Below are 22587 nucleotides of genomic sequence, written 5' to 3'. Positions count from 1 at the left end.
ATGTAGATATACTAGCATTAACATTTAAACAAAAATGCAATTCTATTTAAATAACTTTGTTGTATATTTTTCACCATTAAAAATAACTTTCTCTTTTGGTTCTAAATTCTTTTACTAGTCATGATATGACTAATGTAGTATAATTGTGACAATTACAGACGTGAGTTTAAAGGTTAAAAATTAATGTAATTCTTTGTTATAAAATCAATTACAATGAGTTCCAATGACTTTCAGATCAGATTAATTAATAACGAAAAGGTACAAACAATTATATAATTCATTATTATTTTATATTAAAATTTATAAATTTTTAAATATATTTAGTTATTTACTTGACACATGGAACTTTCTTTTGTATTCACATATTAATGACAAGTTTAAATATTTTAATATTAAATATAGAAACAAAATAATTATAAATGTATTGCAGGGTAAAGGTCTTATTGCTGTTCGTTCATTTAAAGATGGAGATACAATCTTGGAAGAAAAACCTATAATTTGTTGTCAATTTGCATGGAATTTAGACTATGGATATTTAGCTTGTGACAATTGTTTAAAACCTTTAGAGACTGCTGAGGAAAATGTACGCAGATTAACTGAAAATTCAGCAATTATTTTACCTCATTCAGAATGCTGCGAAACAAAGAAAGATTTAATTACAGAATGTCCTGAATGTGGTACAAAATATTGTAGTGTTGAATGTCAGAATGAAGCTTATTTGAGGTAATATTGCAATTATACAAATATAATAAAGAGAATGTAATTATGTGTCATATGAAAATTTCAGATATCATAGTACAATATGTCTACAATCAAGAGAAAAAGATGAATCTCATCCGTTGGTGCAATTAAATGAAACATGGAAGCAAATGCATTATCCACCAGAATCAGCAACAGTAATGTTATTAGTGAAAATGGTAGCTCTTGTTAATCAAGCCAGTAATAAAGAAAATATCCTTTCAACTTTTTCACAATTTTGTCATCGTACAGTGAATGATAGACATGAAATTGCACATAAACTATTAGGAGAAAGATTTATTGGTCAAATTGATGTACTCAGACAAATGATGCAGAAAGCTGTAAATACAGAATTTACAGAACATGTATGTAACTCAAATATAAATGTTTTTTTAAAAAATATAATATAAAATAAATTATTTAAGTTTCAATTTATAGTGGTTCACACCAGAAGGATTTAAAAGTCTCTTAGCATTAGTAGGTACAAATGGTCAAGGAATTGGAACTAGTGCATTTAGTCGTTGGGTTAAAAATGTATCTGCTTTGGAATTACCAAGAGACGAAAGAATTCATATTGACAAATTAATAGATCGAATTTATTATGATATGGAAGATGGTAATTTTAATATAAAAATTGGGTTTATAATTTGTAATTACATACATTTTACTTTATCACAAATTTTATCCTTTTTAGCAGTGGCATTTTTTCTAAACAATGAAGGTTCAGGCCTTTATGTTCTGCAGTCATCTGTAAATCATAGTTGTGTACCAAATGCAATTGTAGAATTTCCTTACTCAAACAATGTATTGGTTTTAAAAGCTATACGTGATATTCATCCTGAAGAGGAAATATGTATAAACTATCTTGATGAATGTTGTTTAGAAAGAAGTAGACATTCTCGACAGAAAGCTTTAAGTTCTTTATATTTGTTCCACTGCTATTGTAACAAGTGCGTATCACAAGCTAATGATCCAGATTTAACATCAGAAGATGAAATAGATGATGACATGTCCAGTTGAAAATGTGAATTTTTATAGTATATATACATATAAATAAATTTTATAATATTCATGTATGTTACAATGTATACATTATACGATTTACCTGTATTTATACTATATGTAATGTAATTTTATTATTAAGTTAAGATATTGCAAGTTATATATAAACTTATAACATGTAATTCAGTGCTATTTACAAATATAATGCTTTGCTTTCATCTCCTTTTAAATATCTTACTTCCTAGAGCTGATAGAATTAATATATTGTTACAGACTCGTAGCAATATTGTCATAGGAAACAATTATGTTTATTAATATGACTATTTTATATCCAACACAATTGGTGTCAATGGTTTTGTATATTAATACTTTATAATAATAAGATCAATGTTTTATTTCTGTAATATCTGCTTAAGGTATGTATCATATTTATACATAGATATAATATGTTATTTATAAATCATTATGATATGATAAAGTGTCAAGTAAATTTTATATAAAAATGTTCTATTGCAACATTGTTATACATTGTACATATATACATACATATACATATTATAAATATAATTAGAATATTGTTTTATATAGGTTTTAAATACCTTTTTATTGTCTTTTAAATAACATTTCACTTCTCATGGAATATATTGCATATTATATTATTATAAACTTTTTTTATCTTATTAATTGCTATAAAATGATTTAAAAGAAAATATATCTTGCTTCTTTATTTTTAATTAACTTAAAATTACATTGAATTATATGCAATAATTATTTAAAAATATATTTAATTTGAACTCAATTGCACAAATTCTAAATTAATAGTTTAAAAATGATGACTTTACATAACATGGTAATAATTCTTATTACTTTGTCTTTCAGAATTTAAATAATTACATAACTATTAAAATAATGAGCAAGCTTTACCTGCATTAATTTTATATTAGTGTTACGTGTCATTTAAATATTAATTATCAATTATTTTGAAGTGTAAATTCATTTTTCCCTAACATCATTAGATTTGATATGTAATAAGGTACAGGTGGATTAAGTATACGTCGTTCTATTAATTTTGTTAAACATGTGGCAATGTTACGACTGCGAAATTCCCATCTGAAACACATTGAAATGCATACAACATTAAAATTTCATTAAAATTACACAGCATTACATCATACTATAATTTTATTTAAACAAAACTTACGTTACATGTATATTTTCATTTGGTAATTTTATTGTTACATCTTTTTGTGACAAAGATATACCAGGTCGGTTTATAACAAGTACTTCTAATGTCGGAGGATTATCGCCAAAACATTTTTCAGCATATCTTCTCCGTTGTTTTTGCTGAGTAAAACTTATACCTGTTTCCCTATAGAATGTATAAAATATGTAATATGACATTATTTTTATAAAATTCATAAATTTTACTCCATCTAAAATTGAAAAAAAGCATTACTTTCTATCAGGAGCACCATCTTTGAATACTAAATTTTTATTAATATTCTTATAATTTATTGTTCCTTCTTTTTTCCTCCAACACAATTCACTTAATGATTTAATATCTTTACCCATTAATTTAAATCTTTTAGAGCCTTCAAAACCTAAACTTTTCGCTATTCCATCCAAAATATTAAATGAAACATTTTTATTAGTAGAAAAGAAATATTTTTGGCCTATAAATAAAGCAAAAAAGTGTGGAACTTCAGTTCGCACTTTATTTCTTTTATCTCTTTTTTTTATTAAAGAGACATATATAATACCGTGATGTGTATTTATTTTTACATTAATTTTCATATGCATTGAATCAAAATAACCTTGCATATTTTTTTGAAACTCTTTATTCGTAAGATAACTCGCAGATTTATTAGAACCTATCAATATGTAACCATACCACATTCTTCTATTACTATGCCAACTTATATCTGAAAAATATGAATTTCATTATTAATTTATAATGTAAATAATATGGTATAAGTGGCCACTTGATGTCTATATTACCAATTAATTGCAATGTTAAAAAACGATCTCTTAAAATTTTGTGTCCAAGTTTTTCTTCCTTATATAGAGAAAATAAAACATACACGTATATATTATACATAAAAATGAATAAAAGTAATAAAATTATAATATATCTATGCAGAACACTTACAGTTATAGCTATTTTAATAAGTTGGGCTACATTAGATGATGAAAACTTTTCATTATATTTAACTAAATTAGATCTTATATTAGCCCATGATGTTTCTGGGAAAATTGGCATTACTGATAATTCTAAATCTTCAAATTTGAATCTTTTAATAATATTAATTATTTTTTGTTGCACAGATTCAAGTGTTGCTGAAAGTCAGAAGAAAATTATTAATGCAATTTTATTTCATTAGTATTTCAATACAACTGCTTTAAGTTATAAATGATATTTTGTAATTTTAATTTGTTGAAGAATACTAACCGATTGGCATAATGTGAAATAAAAATAAAACAAACTGCAATGACAAATAAAAGATTGTTGTAACGCTAAAATTTACAATATATTAGCAAATGTTACACTCGTGCATAAAACAGCCTACTATTTCCCGCCTAAATCCAATTGAATTCTATGATAAAACCATAAACGAAATGTAACATAGCTTTAACATTTAATGCAGTTTTTTGCCATTGACAAAATTTAAATAAGCAGCATGTAATTTTCGTATGATATCGCTTTTCAAAATACATTTTTGAAAAAACATTATCAGTTATCACAATTCTCATCAAAGAAAATATTATGTAAAGATCTATTAGACTTCAATAAACAAATTTTTTATAAATCTATAAATTTAGTTATAATTTTATTTTATTATATATTTTATTATTAATAAAAAATGCGAAAACATAAATGGTCCAATGGCTATTAATAACTAAGTATACAATGTTATTTTTTTTTATAGATATTATTTCAGTAGTTAATTTATATATCGTAAATTATATTTTGTAGAAAGAGTAAAAAACTTTTAACTTCTCAAAATCTATATTTCGATTTGTACAACATTAAATCCAATGAGATGTTATATCTATGTTGTAGTTTATCTGTGATAATACGCAAGCGTAATACGAAAATGTGAGATTATAAATGCAGTACTATCTGACGATTGTACGAAGTTGTCACGGTGCACTTGTCGCATGATGGCGCAACATGTTGTCTACTCAAGCACACCGGCAGCTCTTTTATTACTTGTTTTTGTAATATCCAACTTAATAAGTATTGATGCATTTACAAAAGTGAAACTATCTGATAATTTAAGTGTTAAATCAGTGGATGTTTTAATTAGGAAACAATCTTATATACCAGAGAATGTGTCTACTAGCTCAGGTTTCTTAATCGAAGTTCTTGGCACCGGCCTCGAGAATAACGTTTCATTACGCTGGTCACGTACATTTGACAATTGCGATTCAGAAAACAAATTAAGTGCAGTTTGGATTTCACCGAATGGCAGTCGTGCGATATATAAGTTTATTCAAGTTCCTAATTTTAAGGTTACCACGATCTATTTCTGTAAAAAAATCGTCGGCAGATTCGGTGAAACATGGACCAATCTTGGAAGTAATTTTACTATCAAGTTTCCAACACAGTCAGAGTAAGTTGAATATTAGATAACTTGTCTTTATCCGAGCATCATTACAGTAAATTCTATTTCCTTATAAATAATAGATATTTATCCTATGACACGACACCATTTTTTAAGAAGATGAAAATCCCGATATTATCGACCTCAAGGACCTTATTATAATTAATATATAAATACAATTTTTTTATTACAATATAATGTCATAAAAAAGCGTTTTAATTTAATTTCATGTACAATTTTGTGTCTGAATAATATTATTCTGAATAATAATTTTTATATTATTAATTTTAATTAATTGATTAGTTAGAGATCCAATTGAAATAAATTTATTTAATTTTATCTTCTCTGTATCTTTTTGCTTATATATTAGGTATGTTAAACTTATAATTCTGTAATTTAGTTTGTTTCTTATTTTGTTTACAAACATTAATCTTACTGCACAATTTCTTGTTAAATAAATTTTTAAATAATTCATGGAGTTTCTTTTAATTAATTCTAATAATTTTTAATTTTTTTTTTCCTTTTTTTTTTTAAGAAATATTAATTTAATCTATTTTTTGTATCAATTATTCTCAGAAAATATTTTCGTATGCGCCGTGCTAATTTATCAGCCACTGTCACTGATGACCCCAAAAATCTATTGACTCAGCAAATCCATACAGATGTGTATATTGAGGGTTTGAGAATAGAGACATCAGAAAAGGATCCTAGTTACAGAGAAGATGGTATTCCAGAAATACTTGCAGGGAGCAAAGCAGTTATAAGATTATTTGGTTTTGGTTTCACAGAAGATACTTTGATTACTTTCACTGATGAACCAGCCAAGAGGGGTACTATTTGTGATAAAATTAAAAGTAATGAATTTCTTGTAAGTAACTCTAGTTTACTTATTAAAATTTATATTATAAATCATTTTTTAAACATATGATTAATATAGGTAAAAAATGTACAAAATAATACTGCAACTATTGATGTAGTATTACCCCTTGGTTCACCTTTTTACATATGTGTAAAACAACCATTCTATGGAGAGGAAGGTCCAAACCTTTTACTTTTTAAACATCAAGGCATAGAATCTTGGAATACTGTGTGTAATAAAACATAATAAAAACAAAATATCATTGGAAGTTAATATATAACAAAAATTTATTTACAGATATATACATATGAAAAATTTTTACCACTTTGGCTTAGTATTGTAATTATTCTCATGTGTCTTACTTTTTCTGCTTTATTCTCCGGTTTAAATTTGGGATTAATGGCAATGGATAGAACAGAGTTGAAGATACTTTGTAATACAGGAACAGAAAAGGTATCTTGGATTCTATATTACTAGATAGATCTACTTGAATATATGTAATTTTATGAGAATTTAGTAATTGTTTAATAATTTATGCATTAAAGGAAAAACAATATGCAAGAACAATACAACCAGTGAGAAATCATGGGAATTATTTGTTATGTTCAATTTTATTCTCAAATGTTTTGGTGAATTCAATCTTTACTATTCTGTTAGATGACTTAACTTCTGGATTAGTTGCTGTTATTTGTTCTACACTAGCTATTGTAATTTTTGGTGAAATTTCACCACAAGTAAGTATATTTAAAAATTATACATATATAGACTACAGATATCAAGTAAAATTACAATTTATTGATTTATAAATAATTTGATTAAAGAAGAATTATTTTATATCTTCAGGCTATTTGCAGTAGACATGGATTGTGTATTGGAGCAAAAACTATTTATATTACAAAGTTAACTATGATAATAACATTTCCATTGAGCTATCCTATTAGTAAACTTTTGGATGTTCTTCTTGGAGAAGAAATTGGCAATGTGTATAATCGTGAACGGTTAAAGGAACTTGTGAAGGTATGAGAAACAAAGTAATGATAATATTTTACATTTTCTATATTCTTAATATTATTCATTTTTGTTTGCAATTTGAAGTATATATTATCAAATACATTTTCAAATGTTTTACTGTTATGAATCTTATCAGAATGAGTATGGATAGGGCAGATAATTATACTAACATCTAAATTCAATCATATGAAGGTAAGATATAGATCTACTGACGTCTGCTTGAAGTTTTTACATCTTTCAAAGTATAAGTTAGATTACTTATCATTGTGAAATTTAAGATAACTTTACACATTTATACTGTGCTAACTTAAATTGAATTTATCTTCAAAACATATTTTTACAAAATATACTTATTCATGCATGTACACGCGTCAGACATACATATATAGTACAAAGAGAAATTACTTATATAATTAATGTCCATTAATTTTTTATCATATACTCTCTTCATATAATCTAATAACATTATCAAAAATTTTATATCAACATGTAAAATTATAACTATATGTTATTATTTGTAGGTGACAACAGGATATAATGATTTAGAAAAAGATGAGGTGAACATTATTGCTGGAGCATTAGAATTACCGAAGAAAACTGTTGCAGATGTAATGACAAAAATTGAAGATGTATATATGTTGGATTATAATGCAGTTTTAGATTTTGAAACAGTGTCAGAAATTATGAAATCAGGTTTATACTTTACTTACATTATTCATAATTTTACAAATGAAATAAATAAAATAAAAATAATCAATATATATAATTTATATTATTTATCTTTATTATCTCCACATTTTAGGTTTTTCTCGTATACCAGTATATGAAGGTTCAAGGATAAATATTGTGACAATGCTTTATATTAAAGATCTCGCATTTGTTGATCCAGATGATAATATGCCATTAAAAACTTTATGTCAATTTTATCAAAATCCATGCAACTTTATTTTTGAAGACGTTACGCTAGACATTATGTTTAAACAATTTAAAGAAGGTTTACAATTTTCAAATTAATTTAAATCATTGGCCCGTTTAGTTTCTTTTGTTAAAAAATCAAAATATACATATATGATAGAAACCTACATTTATTTTAGGTAATAAAGGTCACATGGCATTTGTTCAAAGGGTTAATAACGAAGGTGAAGGTGATCCATTCTATGAAGTAATAGGATTGGTTACACTAGAGGATGTTATAGAAGAACTGATTCAAGCTGAAATTATGGATGAAACTGATGTTTTTAGTAAGTTATCTTTATGACAAATCCAACATTTTGTACGTATTTGAACATAAATAATTGTAATCATATTTTTTTTATTTTATTTTTACAGCGGATAATAAAACTAAACGCAGAAGACAAGCTAGACATAAAATACAAGATTTTACTGTATTTGCAGAGAAAAAAGAAAATCAACGAATTCATATATCACCACAATTAACATTGGCCATGTTTCAGTACTTGTCTACAAGTAGGAAGAAATATTTTGATTTACGAAAATATGAAATTTATATAAAACTTTTTGTAGTGTTGTTAAAATGTATCTGAGTCTAATATGTAATCCACAGCTGTAGATGCTTTTAAGCCCGATACAATATCAGAAACTATTTTGCGTCGTTTACTTAAACAAGATATAATTTATCATATCAAAGTGAAATCGCGGGAAAAAGCAAGAAATGATCCAGGAGCGGTAATTTATCAACAAGGAAAGGCAGTTGACTATTTCGTTTTAATCTTGGAAGGTCGAGTGGAAGTTACCGTTGGAAAAGAGAATATGATGTTTGAAAGTGGTCCTTTTACTTGCTTTGGTTCTCAAGCACTTACTGTCAATGTTGGAATTGGTAACATTTATGTTAAGTTCACTTATGTGTTTAGTATATTCAGTGTATTTTATATAGTTATATATAAAACTTTTTAGCCGAGTCGCCTACCAATACAAATCCTCAAACAGTGGGAAGCATACAATCGATTAATTTAGATTCTATGTTACGGTATACATTCGTTCCCGATTATACAGTACGAGCAGTATCAGAAGTGTTTTATGTAAAAGTTAAAAGATCGCTATATTTGGCTGCAAAACGTGCTACACTTTTAGAAAGAAGTCAAAAAGATTCGTTACCTGGTCAGGAACAATTTGACGACGAAGTAGAAAAGGTGAATTGCATAAAATATGGATAATATTATTGATTATAATGATAAAATTTTTTATCTTATAATTTTATAATCCTTAGTTATTACATTCGTTGGATGAAGACGATCGTAGTATGCCTGAATCTCCAATATTGCCCATCGACAAAGAAAAGGAAAATAAAAAGGAAAAAGAAAAAGAAAAAGAAAAAGAGATAGAAAAAGAGAAAGATGGTGTGCAATCTCCTCTTCATAGCGCAACCGCTCCAACTTCACCTGCTCCAGTCAGCGCTAGTCCAGTTACACATTCAAAATTCATCTCATCATATAGTGATCATAATGGGAAACTCAAAAATTCACCAGTAAAGGTTGCTTTTTTTTATTATTATGATTTTATTATTTCTGTATTACGAAATGTAAAAAGTTATGATTTGGATTAGAAAGTAATTACTTCGTGAATAATATATTTTAGATGATGATAACCAGTCCTGGTCAAGCACAACCTAAATTAGAATTAAATACCGAGATTCTTGCTCGTCAAGAAATAAACAGAGCAATATCAGCAAAGAAGTTAATCGAAGATGAAGAAAGAACGAATCTTCTGCCTAAGCAAGAAGATTCTTAACGTTCGGAGAATAGTCGACGATATTTAAACGAGTCGACATTAACTATGCAGGTATTAAACTACGAAGAGCAGGAAAAACCTCTATGACATACAATGCTATCATGGCATTAGGTACTTAACAAATTACTTAAATATTTATAACAAAACAAATTAATAGTTGATCTTGTGTATTTTAAGTTTTAAAGATTTCAGAAACCATGTACGATATATATTTTAGTTCTATAAGTTAGTACGCTCAGGGAAAGTTGCCAAAATTTCAGATACTCATATACACTCTACGTAAATAGCTTAATACGTAATTAAAATTTAAATACACTTTCAATCGATATTTTCTTTTCTTTTTTTCTATGTTTCGTATTTTAAAGGAGCGGAACACTTAATAAAAGTCGTCTATTATTATTATTATTATAAGAAATTTCATTTTCTATTATTTATCACAAAATGCACAATTTTTGTGATAAATATTTTTTAACAATTCTTGAACATTTGTAAATATCACTTTACCATGCATTTTCTCATAAAAATAACACTTATGAAATGTGCATTTCTTTCGTGTCCATGAAATACACATTTACATGACATTTCTTAATGATTACATGAATAGTTCTCGTTGTTATGCTTATATCTTACAAAACGAAAAACAGTCAAAACAAAATAACATACAAAATATCACTGCAGTTGTGTAATGTTATGTAGATACTGTAGTAACAAAAAAATGTAAACTATAATTAGATTTTTTAAATTTCTAACACTATTAGATTGGGAAACTTCACTCATGGGCGACTAAGAACGCGCTATGATGAAAAGTTAAAAGAACATCTGAACATATAATCCAACATATTCTTTAAACGTTCAAGGGTCTTTAAAACTATATTTTTTTCTTCAATTATCTTGTATTCGTTAAATCATATTCCTTGTACAAGTGTGAATAGTGTAAATAGAAGGGACAATTTGTTCCTATTTGTAATGAATTATGAAATTCTCGGTATAAAAATACTATGTATTTTTATTCAGTGCCTTATAAGATTTATAAACTGTGTTTAATCATGTTTAACAAAATACATTTTGGTAGGAAATGGATATAATTTCTATATTAAATTCAAGTCATTATTCATTTAAATTTGTTTACTATCATAAAATGCAACTAATGTAACTTTCAGTTTGAAATAGAAATTCACATTTTTATTTTTATTTTTATTTTTATTCATTTGTAACATGTGTATAACATGAATGTTATAGAATATGTTATATAATACGTGTTTGTGAAAAAAAGAAAGTAAGAGAAAGAAATATAAGTGATAACATAACGGTACAATCCTTGTAGAGGAATAGTGAATTTAAAAAAGTTCGATATTTTATCTTTTTTTTTTTTTTTTTTTTAATTTTTAATTTTTTTATTATTATACAAAACAATTACCTAAATATGATTTGATGTTCACCTTTTGTACATATCTTATGTTACAAATAGATCAATAGTTTGAAATAATATTTTATAAATAGAAATTTTTGTGGATTTCAAAGCGCCTCTAACAAAATAATAATTATGTAATAAATCGTTAAACCTACATAGTAACCAAGTACTATAAAAAGAACTTATTATTGGTTTTCTTCATGAAAAAGAAATTCAATTAGTGTACGTGGATTTAAGAAATACAAACAAGTCTGTCATAAAATTATACAACTTATTATTTCTTTTTAAAATCTAATAGATAGATAGATTATTACTGCCATATTTTTTAAATGATATATGTTGTTTCAATACTTATTTTAAACAATTCCTAAAAATACATAAAATCATTTAAAATATTACTATTATTTATAGATATTAACTATTTGAAAACTGTATGATAATATAATTTTTGATTATGAAATATTGGAGTTTATATGTATGTATTTTTGTTATAGAAAAATATTGTTTAAACATAGCATAAACTTCAGGTTTTTAAAACATCATTCAGATTTTATTTTTATATAAATATATATTTATTATTTGAACAATTTTATGTAAACATATATGTTTGCACATCTCAGGCAATTTTATGAAATATTTTTCATGAATATTGAGTATATAATATAACTTTAAAATCTATGTATTTGTATTAATATATTATGTTACAATTAACATTAATGTAATAATAGAATGCGTATCTTAAAATTACAATAGGTAGACATTACAGTGTCATATATCATAAAGCATTTATTGCTCTTTTGTCATTTACTTTTTCTTCTATATTGCTTAATTTTTTGTCTTCAATTTAGAATAAACATTACATATAACATTTATATAGTTTAATTTAAAGTACTTATTGAAATGTATTTATGTTTACAGTCTTTCATAGAATTTATAGATACTACTAACAATGTGTTTATATTTGTAATAATTTTAAATTATGTTTACAATAGAAACTATACCTTGCAATCAAGATTTAAACATTAATTAGTCATGTAAAAAAAAAAAAAAAAAGAAAAAGAAAAAATGGAAAATAACAATTATTGTTATATTAAGAATAGTTTTCATGTATTAAATTTGTATGATGATTTTTAGTTGATTAATATCATGTAATAGTGTGCCTACTAAATAAATATAAATTGTATGTTTATACCATACTGTTTACACCAATAGCAAACAATTTTACTAAAGTCAACAACAATTTTATTTTGCTATGGTGTATCATTACTTAAAACTCAAAATTTCTTTTTTTTAAAAAAGATATATGGTTGCTTTGAATGATACAAAGAATAGAGCTACTGGAATATTTTAAGTAATTCGAAATTCAAACCAAATTGACAGGGAAAGTGCAAGTCCTTTGGATCATCGATTTAGTTGAAACTTCGCAGGTTTGTAGATTTCTTCATGCAGTTCAAGAAACTATATCATTATAGATACAACTATTCACTAGTTTTTGAGATATTTATGGTTAAAATTTTATTACATATTTAACTACAGATTTATTTCCAATAGTTTTCAAGTGGCGTTGTGGCCTAACGGCGACATTCAAAAATTTCTATGCTTAAAGATCCAGGTTTCGATTTCCATCCATAGTTAGTAATTTTTTTTCAATCTATTTCTTATTTTGTATTCTGTTTTCGCCTATGAAAACATTGTAAATAAACAATTGTAAATAAAATTTCTTAATAAAAAAATTTATTTTTTACACTTTCTTATGCTAGTATGTATTAGTTACAAAATAATAAGAATACTATGCAAGAAAAACAGTTTTCTATAGCAATCTTATTTACTACAGAAAGAACATAAAAATACACAGGAAATACAAAACCTATCGCTCAAGTAAGTATTAATTACATCCTGACAAACTTTCTGATCACACCGGAGTAAAAATTATTGTACAGATCATAAAAATTATAATACAGATCAAACCGGGTGCCAATACCACTCTACCTTTTGGGTATTTATTTAGGCAAAAATTTGGGATATTCTTCCGAATGACACCCCCCTATTCTAATTTATACGGAATTTAGAAAAATAAGAGGGGACAGAAAATAGATTACAAATATAAAATTTTAATAGTTTTCGAAATTTTAATAAAAATGAAAGTAGGCAGAAATTACAAAATTCAAAACTTTCAATTTTTTAAACAAATGTGAAATTAATCAAATAATGATTTAATTTCCCATCTCTGTAATTTCACATGCAATGATATATAATTTATTATAACAAAGGATATTACGTAGCATTAAAAAAGTGTATGTCACTTATGAACAAATCAAAATTTATTTCTAATAAAATGTAGATAGATCAATTGTATTATCAATAAAACACTAAAAAATTTATAAACCAAATTATAATAAATCATTTATTTTGTATATTGTTAAGTTTTAAGTATTACCAAGTTGTTTTCTTAAACTTTTCTTAATTTCAGATAATTTTTTTATATTAACGTTTTTTTCTTGTATAAGAGTTTGGAGTATAACAATTTTAGAATTTACAAAATCATAATTTATAGAATTAGAATTTTGTCTTGTCCTTCTCTTCTTGGTTTGTTCAAAATGTGGATTGATTATATAATCCCTTATCAGACACCAAGGATATCTTTCATCTTTGAAAGCTATTATATCTATTCCAATCTGTGAAAAATTTACTGTTAGATCTTTGGGTATATAAAGGTCAACTGTGGTCTCCTGATCTATTACTTTCTTCATAGAAAACAGATTTTTACATCCCGATTTTACATTAAGAATTACCCAACTATTTTTAGGCAACATATTTTGAAAATTTGCTGACAAGAACAATTGATTAGTTATGTGATTTATCATTATTTTTGGACATAATCGTATTTTTTGTTTATGTGCATATAAATTTATTCTCCTTAATTTATCTTCTTCTGCTGTTAATATCTCATTCAAGACATCTAATTCTTGAGTACCTTTATAAATTTTATCCATTATAAGTGTAGCACCTTCTAACATGTTGTAATGAAGATTAATAATGGTATCAGTTTCCAAAGATAATATTCTTTCCACTGTATCTATAGAGAAATCTACTAATTGCTTATTCATTGTTAAACCTAGGATTAGCTTGGAATCATATGTTTGTAAACATACAAACCTTTTATCTTGAACTTTTGTTTGATGAATAATATTGGGCAATAATTGTTTTGTTGCATAATATAGTTTAGATTCAGATGAATAAACAATCCATAATGTATTTTCTGAAAATTGACTAAAACCAGCACAAATGGCTTGTATTTTTATTCTTAGATAAATTGTTTGAGAAACAAGCATATTATCCTTTGAATGTATTATAGTAATTACATCTGTATTACCAATCAAAAGTAGCCCATCAATTTTGGAACTCTTTTGTACAGGTATTATATCTTTAATAGGATAAATACTATTATATATTATTTGTAGAGTCTCATTTATTAGTGTAAAAAGTTTTAGCCCATCTCCAATTATACATAAATTTTCTATTGATGCAGAATCACTACATGATAAAGCTTTCATAAAATGTCCTGTAACACTATCCACATTTAATGGATAAACACATAACTTACTGGAATCAATCTCATTGGAAGAAAGTTTAAACAGCATCTTATTTGTCATCTTTTGCTTGTTATCCAAATAAAGATATTTATTTCTTGGTGTCAACACTTCATAAAAGACCGTTCCCATTCCAATAGCATTTTTACTTAAAACGGCAAATTTTTGTTCTCTCGTAAATTTATAAATGCCTTGTGGAATACAAACTACAAAAATTCGATCAGTAAAACATTGTATAGTTTTTATTAAAGCCGGAGCTGTCAAAACCGTGGCAAATACTTTGTTATTATTTGTGTATGGAAATATTATAAATTTATTTTTGTCCCAACAAAAACAAGTTCTTTCACCATAAAATGTATGAATAATAAAATTTTTTGGTAAAAAATAAGTATCTGTCGTAATATACATTATTATTATCATAAAGTATTGTATTACACATGTAATGGTACACTGACAATATTTTATAACAAAAATATTCTTAAGATTTTTATTTGTAAAAAATTTACAAATAAAAGAAACGGTGAAATTAGGTTAATTCTAGAAACGAAGCGCACCATCGTACGACGAGTTTAATAACTAAGACTTTCTTCACATATTTTAATCATTTGCGTATCTACTATAAGTTCTAATTAGTTTGTGTCAGAGAAATTTTATCGTTCTTCTTGTCTTGAAGTAATTATTGTACATTCAATATGAAAATGATACAATAGTTGTAATAATAGTTCTATTCGAAAAAATTTCATTTAAAAATGGAATTGTTTCATCGAGAAGCAAAATTTTATTATTTAAAATGATAATAAACGACATACATTCTGCCATCATTTTTCTTTTAAAAATTTCATAATATAAATTTTATTTTTTTATATTTAACTTTACACTTTAATATATAATTTGCTTCTTCTAATTGTTAATACAATATATCCACGTGTTTAATAGATTATGTGGAATTCAATGATTAATGAACTTGATGAACCCCGCGTTAGAACTTATGCCGAAATATTAAAACAAAAACAAGATGATGAAGGATGTGAAACTGCAAGTTCAATATGGCAGGTGTGCCTTTTATATAAATGAAATAATCTATTAAATATCTTTCCTTTTGTTTCTTTCCTTTTTTTTTTTTTTTAACTAATATTCTTTAATGTTATGTTTATAGAATCATGTTGAAAATAATATACTAAAATTATACAAATTGAACAATGAACCACTTTTAACAAGACAAAAACATATCCTATTTTTAAAAAAATCTTTATTTCATCTTTGTGAAGCTCATGAGGTAAGAATGTTTACATTTTTTTTATTAATTTATTCTACTATTATATTTAAAATTTTTACATGTGTCTTGAATATATTATTTTTTAGTGTTTAGATTCCAGTAGATCATGGTTGTGTTATTGGAGTCTACATTCTCTTCAAATCCTAGGAGAACGATTAGAATATGATGAGTATTCCAAAATTATTAATTTTTTATCTAAATGCCAGTCACCAGAAGGAGGATTTGGAGGAGGCCCAGGACAACATCCTCATTTAGCTTCTACATATGCAGTAATAAATGCATTATGTACTATTGGTACTCCTGAAGCTTATCAAATAATTGATAGGTACGTACATAAAAGAAATAGATATTGTTATTAAAATTTAAAACATGTTGCTTAAAAAATTTTATTTATATGATTTTATGTATTGATTTTAGAAAAGGACTTAAACAGTTCTTATCATCTCTACATGGAGATGATGGTTCTTTTAGCATACACAAAGATGGAGAAACAGACATAAGAGGAATATATTGTGCTCTTTCTGTAGCAAAACTAACAAATGTATATACTCCAGAAATATTTAAAGGAAGTGAAAGTTGGATAGCTAAATGTCAAACGTGGGAAGGTGGTTTTGGAGGTTCTCCTGGAATGGAAGCTCATGGTGGATATGGATTTTGTGGGTTAGCAGCACTTATGCTTCTTGGAAAACCTCACTTCTGTTCTTTGAAATCATTTCTGGTATTTAATTAATATTGTGAATTTTATAAAACATATACATCAATAGGTCAATTATTTATATATATTTATTTTCAGAGATGGATAGTAAATAAACAAATGCACTTAGAAGGTGGTTTTCAAGGACGCACAAATAAACTTGTAGATGCTTGTTATTCATTTTGGCAAGGTGGAGTTTTTCCACTGATTCATACAATTTTAACTATGGAAAACAAATTATTTAATTCTGCATATTGGTTGTTTAATCAAGAGGCCTTACAAGAATATTTATTAATCTGTTGTCAACATCCTTATGGTAGTCTTGTGGACAAGCCTGGAAAGTATGAAACACTACTATTATTTATCACAAAAATAATTTTATAAATTACTGTATTTATTTCAGAAGTCAAGATGTATATCATACATGTTATGCACTTAGTGGATTATCAATTGCACAAAATTCTCCATGGCCATTAATCATTGGATCACCTAATATAAATTTAGTGAAAATAATTCATCCTTTGTATAATTTGGAAGATTCTTGTGCAGTTAATGCATTGAAATATTTTAATACACTACCGATACCTGACTGAACATATATTTAATGTTCAAAGTACATAGATAGAATAAAAATGCTTTTATTTCATTTTAGCAACCAGTTCAGAGATAAATTTCACTTCACCTCATATAAAAATTGACCAATAAAATGTAAATATAAAATTATTGAATAATAAAACTAATAATTATAAATTATCGAATTAGTGATATGTTAATTTTATGAACCAATGAGAATGATGTGACCTAATGTGTAGTAGATATTTGATGGATATTGAAAAAAACCTAACCTAATACTCTCTCTAGAAATGAAAAAATTCTTTAATACATTCGTTGCCCAGCGTGAATCGGTGGAGTGACGCAAGAAAAAATATAAAAAAAACTACAACGTATTGTCCCAATTGTCCAAAATCACTTCAAATATGTTTGAACTGTTTTAGCGAATACAATGTTATGTTTTATTTTAAATATAAATTTATATATAGTGTATGTATATTTTTAATTTTTTTATTTTACTTTATTTTATATATTTTTTGTATTTTATATTTGCATGTGGTAATTCAATTAAATACTTGACTACTCTACTCTGACTGGACAAAAAATAAGTTAAACATTTACGAGTGATGTGGGTAATGTGGCAACGAACGTGTTAAAATTTGTTTAATACTCCATTATGATATCACTCTTTGTATCAAAAATTCGATGTGTAAATAAATAATCTGTAATACGCACACACATGCACGCTCGCGCGCGCGTACATATGTATATAGGAAAATATATGTATGGTGTGGCTTGAAATGGTGTAACACGAGTGCAAAATGTGTAAAGAATAAATTTGTATAAAGGAACCGCCATAAAATTTAAAAAACAATAGTATTACTATTTGAATATCACAGAAAACGAATTTTGTTTAGAATAAATATTATCCTAAAGATAAATTGTGAAGAGAAGTATATCGAAAGTTATTTTAAAAACTATTTTGAACCAGAAGAAATAGGTTATGGCAAAACACTTAATAAAATTAATTATAATGGGAACACAAGTCGTTACTAAAGCATTTGCACGAGCATTGCGTCAAGAACTTGCAGCAAGTCAAGCAGCTGCACAGAAACTAGGTGGTGGAAAAAGAGGTACTGAACATGTTGCAGCTAATTATAAGACTGGTATTACTTTAGAAGAAGCATTACAAATTTTAAATGTTGAACGAGTGGATCAATTAGAAGCTATTGAACGTAATTATAAATACTTGATGGAAGTTAATGATAAATCAAAGGGTGGTTCTTTTTATATACAGTCAAAAATTGTACGTGCTAAAGAACGTATTGATGAAGAGTTGAAGAATATTAAAGTTCCTCCTCAGAATACAAATTCCATGTGACAAAATATTTTAAAACAATTTTAATGCAATTCTGTATAGTCTGAATGTAATTGATATGCCTCTAAAATCTGTATATACGCATGTAATAATATTTTAAACATAAATAAATAATATAGAACATCCAATCAACAAAATAAGCATATTTATATTTTAATATTATGTAAAATATTGAAATAGAAGAAAATATTATTTAAAATGTGACGTCTATTTTTTGCAAATCAAGATATTTGTATAATCTTATTAATTAAAATAGTAGGTAGAAAATAAAAAACCTTATTCATTCTTATGTATATCTGTGTATATATAAATATATAAATATGTATATGTATGTGTATGTAAATATATGTACATAAGAGACATACAGATTTATATGACAGTCTTTTGATATAAGTACTCGCTCTTATACGAGTCCTTTTAGGTACATAATACTTAAAACTCAGTATGCCAAACCAGCTACCTTTGCATCCTCTGGTTCAATTGTATTTTGTAAGTGACGAATAGTTAATCTATCTTGATTATGACGAACAGACCATAGATTTGGTAGATATTTTGGCTTCATAGTTAAAAGAAAATGCTCCCTCCACATGCGCTCCAGTTCTACTAATCCTCCTTCTCTTTTTTGAAAATTGTGAACCACCTAAAACATGAAATTTATTAATAAAATTAAATCTTTTTGTAGATATGTAGTATTTATCTTTCACTAATAGTACCTTTAAACCATGAGGTTGATATTTAGATTGATCATAATTAGGTACTGATATAACATTTTTCAATTCCTTGTTTAACAAATCAAGTAAAATTGGTGTGACTTGTTGCTTGCTTGTACATTCCAAGATATAATGTTCTAACTCTTTACGTCGTGCATCAGGTAAAGTAGTTCTTTCTCTTAAAGCTTTAACAGCTGAATGTAATTTCCTCCAATTATTTACATATTTATTACGTACATGTGTTAATGGACCAGCTAAAGGTGCATCACACATATCTGCTAGCTTTCTTCTGAGCTGCAGATCATGACAATTACTTATTTCGTGACAGGATGGACATAATAATAATATATCATGAGATTGATGAGCTTTCATAACCACTACAAAAATTAGCATTGTATTAATAACTTACTTTATTATATGCATATTAAATTATTTTATTTTAAGCGTATACTTACACGGAAAATATTTACGATATTCTCGAGGTACAACATTTTTTCTAATAAATTTATCTGAAGTACCACAAACTACACACTGGTTAATTTTAATTTGTGTATAATATTGTCCCACCTCTCCCAAAGCTCGTCCAGAAGGTTCAAACTTCAACCTCACAGTAAATGGTTCTTTCTCAATTACATCTCCCAATTCTTTTGTAACATACCATTCTGCCTTCTTACGGTCACATGTACACAATATTTCTCCATCTGGAGCTTGTAAATAACAATTGTGATATAATGGTTTATTCCTTGTAGGTATATTACTTTTATGTGTAATATTATTGTTTGTTTTTAAATCTCTGGTAATCTTATCAAAATAATTATTTTTAATATTTTTTTGATTAACAGTTATGTGTTCTTGGTGAACCTTGAACCTACAATACAAGATATAAGAATGACTTTCTGTATACTATATACAGAATATAATATAGTAACAATTCAAAAATAAACTCTTTTCAATGTACTAAACATCTTATTACCTTGTATCAATTACATCATTAGGTAAACAATGAAATTGCATATTTATGCTTTTATTACATAAACTTTTTATATAATTTATCAAATTTTCCCACAAAGAATATTTTTCTTTCATCTTCTGCATGATCTGGAATAAACAATTTACTGGTACATTTAATGTTTTTTATATTAAATAATTACAAATGTAATGTAAACTATTTTTTACTTGGTCATAAATAAGAACAGACACAATTGCATCGCAAGCAGCATATGCTACTTGTTCGTCAGTAAGAGTGACAGCATTCCAATTGCTACACCTTACTTCAATTAGTTTATCCATTTCCAAACCCAAATATTGTAAACTCATAGCAGCTAAACTTTTTGGACTTGGTAAATTCACATGTTCTGCTAATGTCCTTAAATCAAGTGTACTGCAAACCCTACACCCATAATCTGCTATTATCTTTTGCCCATCTTCATATGAAGCAACTCCAACTTTAAGGATATGTTTACTAGTTAGTAATTCCTAAACAGAAAGAATTTGTTATATTATTTATATCAATATTTATGTATATATTGATTCAACTTATAAGATATGTACTTTTAATTTTTGTGGAATGTATCCAATTTTACCAATGCGGAATAGGCCACATACTCCATTAAATGTTGCAAGTTGAAGTAAAGAAACAGGTCCTCCATTAATCCATTCACAATCAAAACCCAATACATCATTAGATAAGTTGCTTTAACATAAAACATATTTGCTTTAAAATAAATAAATAATAATAGTGAAAATTTATAGAGATAATTTATTAGATAAACAAAGAAAGGTTGCTAAAAATTGCCTGCTATATTGTTAGGTGTATTTTGTAATTTAAAAACTTTAAAAGTTCTATCATATATTTAAATTGTACATTATATTAGTATATATATAAATCGCATATTATATTATACTATGTTAGATTTAAATCATTATTATCAAAAAAGGCATATATAATTAAAATATATATGCTAATATACTCTGCACTCAATAAATTAAAGAAATTTCTTAAATTGTACAGTAATTAATTGAAAAAAACATATATTAAGATAACTAATGTCCTAAAAGTCTATAGTTAGACATACAGCAACAAAAAAATGTAAACATAGCAGTATTGTGTATTTGGTATAAATAGCACTTAGAATATATAACGTAATATTAAAATAAAAATAATTAAAATAACTTACCAGCGAATACGCTGAACGGCGTAATCACATTTCTCAGGAGTATCAGCCAAAATAATTTTATCCAATGTAATTTTAAGATCCTTTTTCTTATCGTCACTTTGTTTACCATTTTTACTCTTTATATATTGACAGAGATGTTTAACACTTTGAAAAACATTTCTGCGATATTTGGAGGCCAAGAGTACTAGGCCCACAGTTACACACACAAGGAACATGTTGCTTTTTACAGGACGCATTAATTGTAAAGATAGATTTTTATATTTGATAGTATTGAAAATAAAAATTTGTATATACAATTTACTATTCCTTTTTTATGTATACTTAAGTATACGTGTACATATAGATATATATACATATATATATTTATGCATACATACATATATATATATATATACATATTCTGTTTCTTTCACTCTCGCTCTCGCTCTTTCACAAACACATACACACGTTTATATATGCACATATAAATATATGTATATATGCGTACGTATACATATATTTTTTTATTTAAGATATAAATATTTACATTGATAATTCACAATTAAATATATTAAATAAATATGTCAATTAAATTTATCTACACGTTGAACTATAAGGATTCTAAATTGACTGATCATGACAACCGGTACTTGTGGAGTAATAAGTATAAACAGTTCCACGAAATGAATGTTTGAATTATTAAATTATACAAAATATTTAAGTAATCACGCAAAAGGTACATCACGATTTCAATTAAGAAAAATAAGTTAATAACCAGACGAGGTTCAAGACACTCTGTAGCTACCACAGAAACGGTTCAAGTACACGACTATGAATATTACACATAACTACGATTA

General features: G+C 26.0%; 6 protein-coding genes across 6 annotated transcripts; 4 read left to right on the top strand and 2 right to left on the bottom strand.

Annotated features, from left to right (window-relative positions):
- Positions 1-178: 178 nt before the first annotated feature.
- Smyd5 (SET and MYND domain containing, class 5) lies at positions 179-1758 on the top strand. The gene is made up of 5 exons (XM_017909576.1): positions 179-258; positions 431-723; positions 788-1103; positions 1177-1354; positions 1433-1758. The coding sequence occupies exons 1-5, from the start codon at positions 214-216 to the stop codon at positions 1756-1758; spliced, it is 1158 nt and encodes a 385-aa protein (XP_017765065.1). The 5' UTR covers positions 179-213.
- A 953-nt stretch (positions 1759-2711) lies between these two features.
- Positions 2712-4081, bottom strand: LOC108554324 (uncharacterized; the record flags this gene model as incomplete). Its single annotated transcript, XM_017909538.1, has 5 exons — positions 2712-2850; positions 2942-3109; positions 3197-3662; positions 3739-3796; positions 3890-4081. Coding segments are annotated over 5 exons (1023 nt in total), but the record flags the coding sequence as incomplete, so codon positions are not given.
- An 811-nt stretch (positions 4082-4892) lies between these two features.
- uex (metal transporter uex) lies at positions 4893-10153 on the top strand. The gene is made up of 14 exons (XM_017909599.1): positions 4893-5354; positions 5922-6213; positions 6283-6432; positions 6502-6657; positions 6750-6938; positions 7048-7221; positions 7737-7908; positions 8018-8209; positions 8310-8456; positions 8545-8682; positions 8780-9052; positions 9130-9365; positions 9443-9700; positions 9811-10153. The coding sequence occupies exons 1-14, from the start codon at positions 4900-4902 to the stop codon at positions 9961-9963; spliced, it is 2985 nt and encodes a 994-aa protein (XP_017765088.1). The 5' UTR covers positions 4893-4899; the 3' UTR covers positions 9964-10153.
- A 5750-nt stretch (positions 10154-15903) lies between these two features.
- Positions 15904-16970, top strand: Fntb (Farnesyl transferase beta subunit). The gene is made up of 4 exons (XM_017909537.1): positions 15904-16017; positions 16121-16240; positions 16327-16565; positions 16658-16970. The coding sequence occupies exons 1-4, from the start codon at positions 15904-15906 to the stop codon at positions 16968-16970; spliced, it is 786 nt and encodes a 261-aa protein (XP_017765026.1).
- A 145-nt stretch (positions 16971-17115) lies between these two features.
- Positions 17116-21987, bottom strand: Exd2 (Exonuclease 3'-5' domain-containing 2). The gene is made up of 8 exons (XM_017909600.1): positions 21752-21987; positions 21126-21267; positions 20751-21050; positions 20548-20672; positions 20030-20442; positions 19578-19951; positions 19325-19504; positions 17116-17268 (listed from the first exon to the last, which is right to left on the bottom strand). The coding sequence occupies exons 1-8, from the start codon at positions 21985-21987 to the stop codon at positions 17197-17199; spliced, it is 1842 nt and encodes a 613-aa protein (XP_017765089.1). The 3' UTR covers positions 17116-17196.
- Positions 18108-18921, top strand: blp (mitochondrial import inner membrane translocase subunit Tim16). The gene has a single exon (XM_017909601.1). The coding sequence runs from the start codon at positions 18490-18492 to the stop codon at positions 18865-18867; it is 378 nt and encodes a 125-aa protein (XP_017765090.1). The 5' UTR covers positions 18108-18489; the 3' UTR covers positions 18868-18921.
- Positions 21988-22587: the final 600 nt, after the last annotated feature.

Source organism: Eufriesea mexicana, unplaced genomic scaffold, assembly GCF_001483705.2.
Source record: "Eufriesea mexicana isolate 0111107269 unplaced genomic scaffold, ASM148370v2 scaffold18737, whole genome shotgun sequence".
Classification (NCBI taxonomy): Eukaryota; Metazoa; Arthropoda; class Insecta; order Hymenoptera; family Apidae; genus Eufriesea; species Eufriesea mexicana.
The sequence above is the reverse complement of the archived record's forward strand: the minus strand, read 5'-3'. Positions and strand labels throughout refer to the sequence as shown.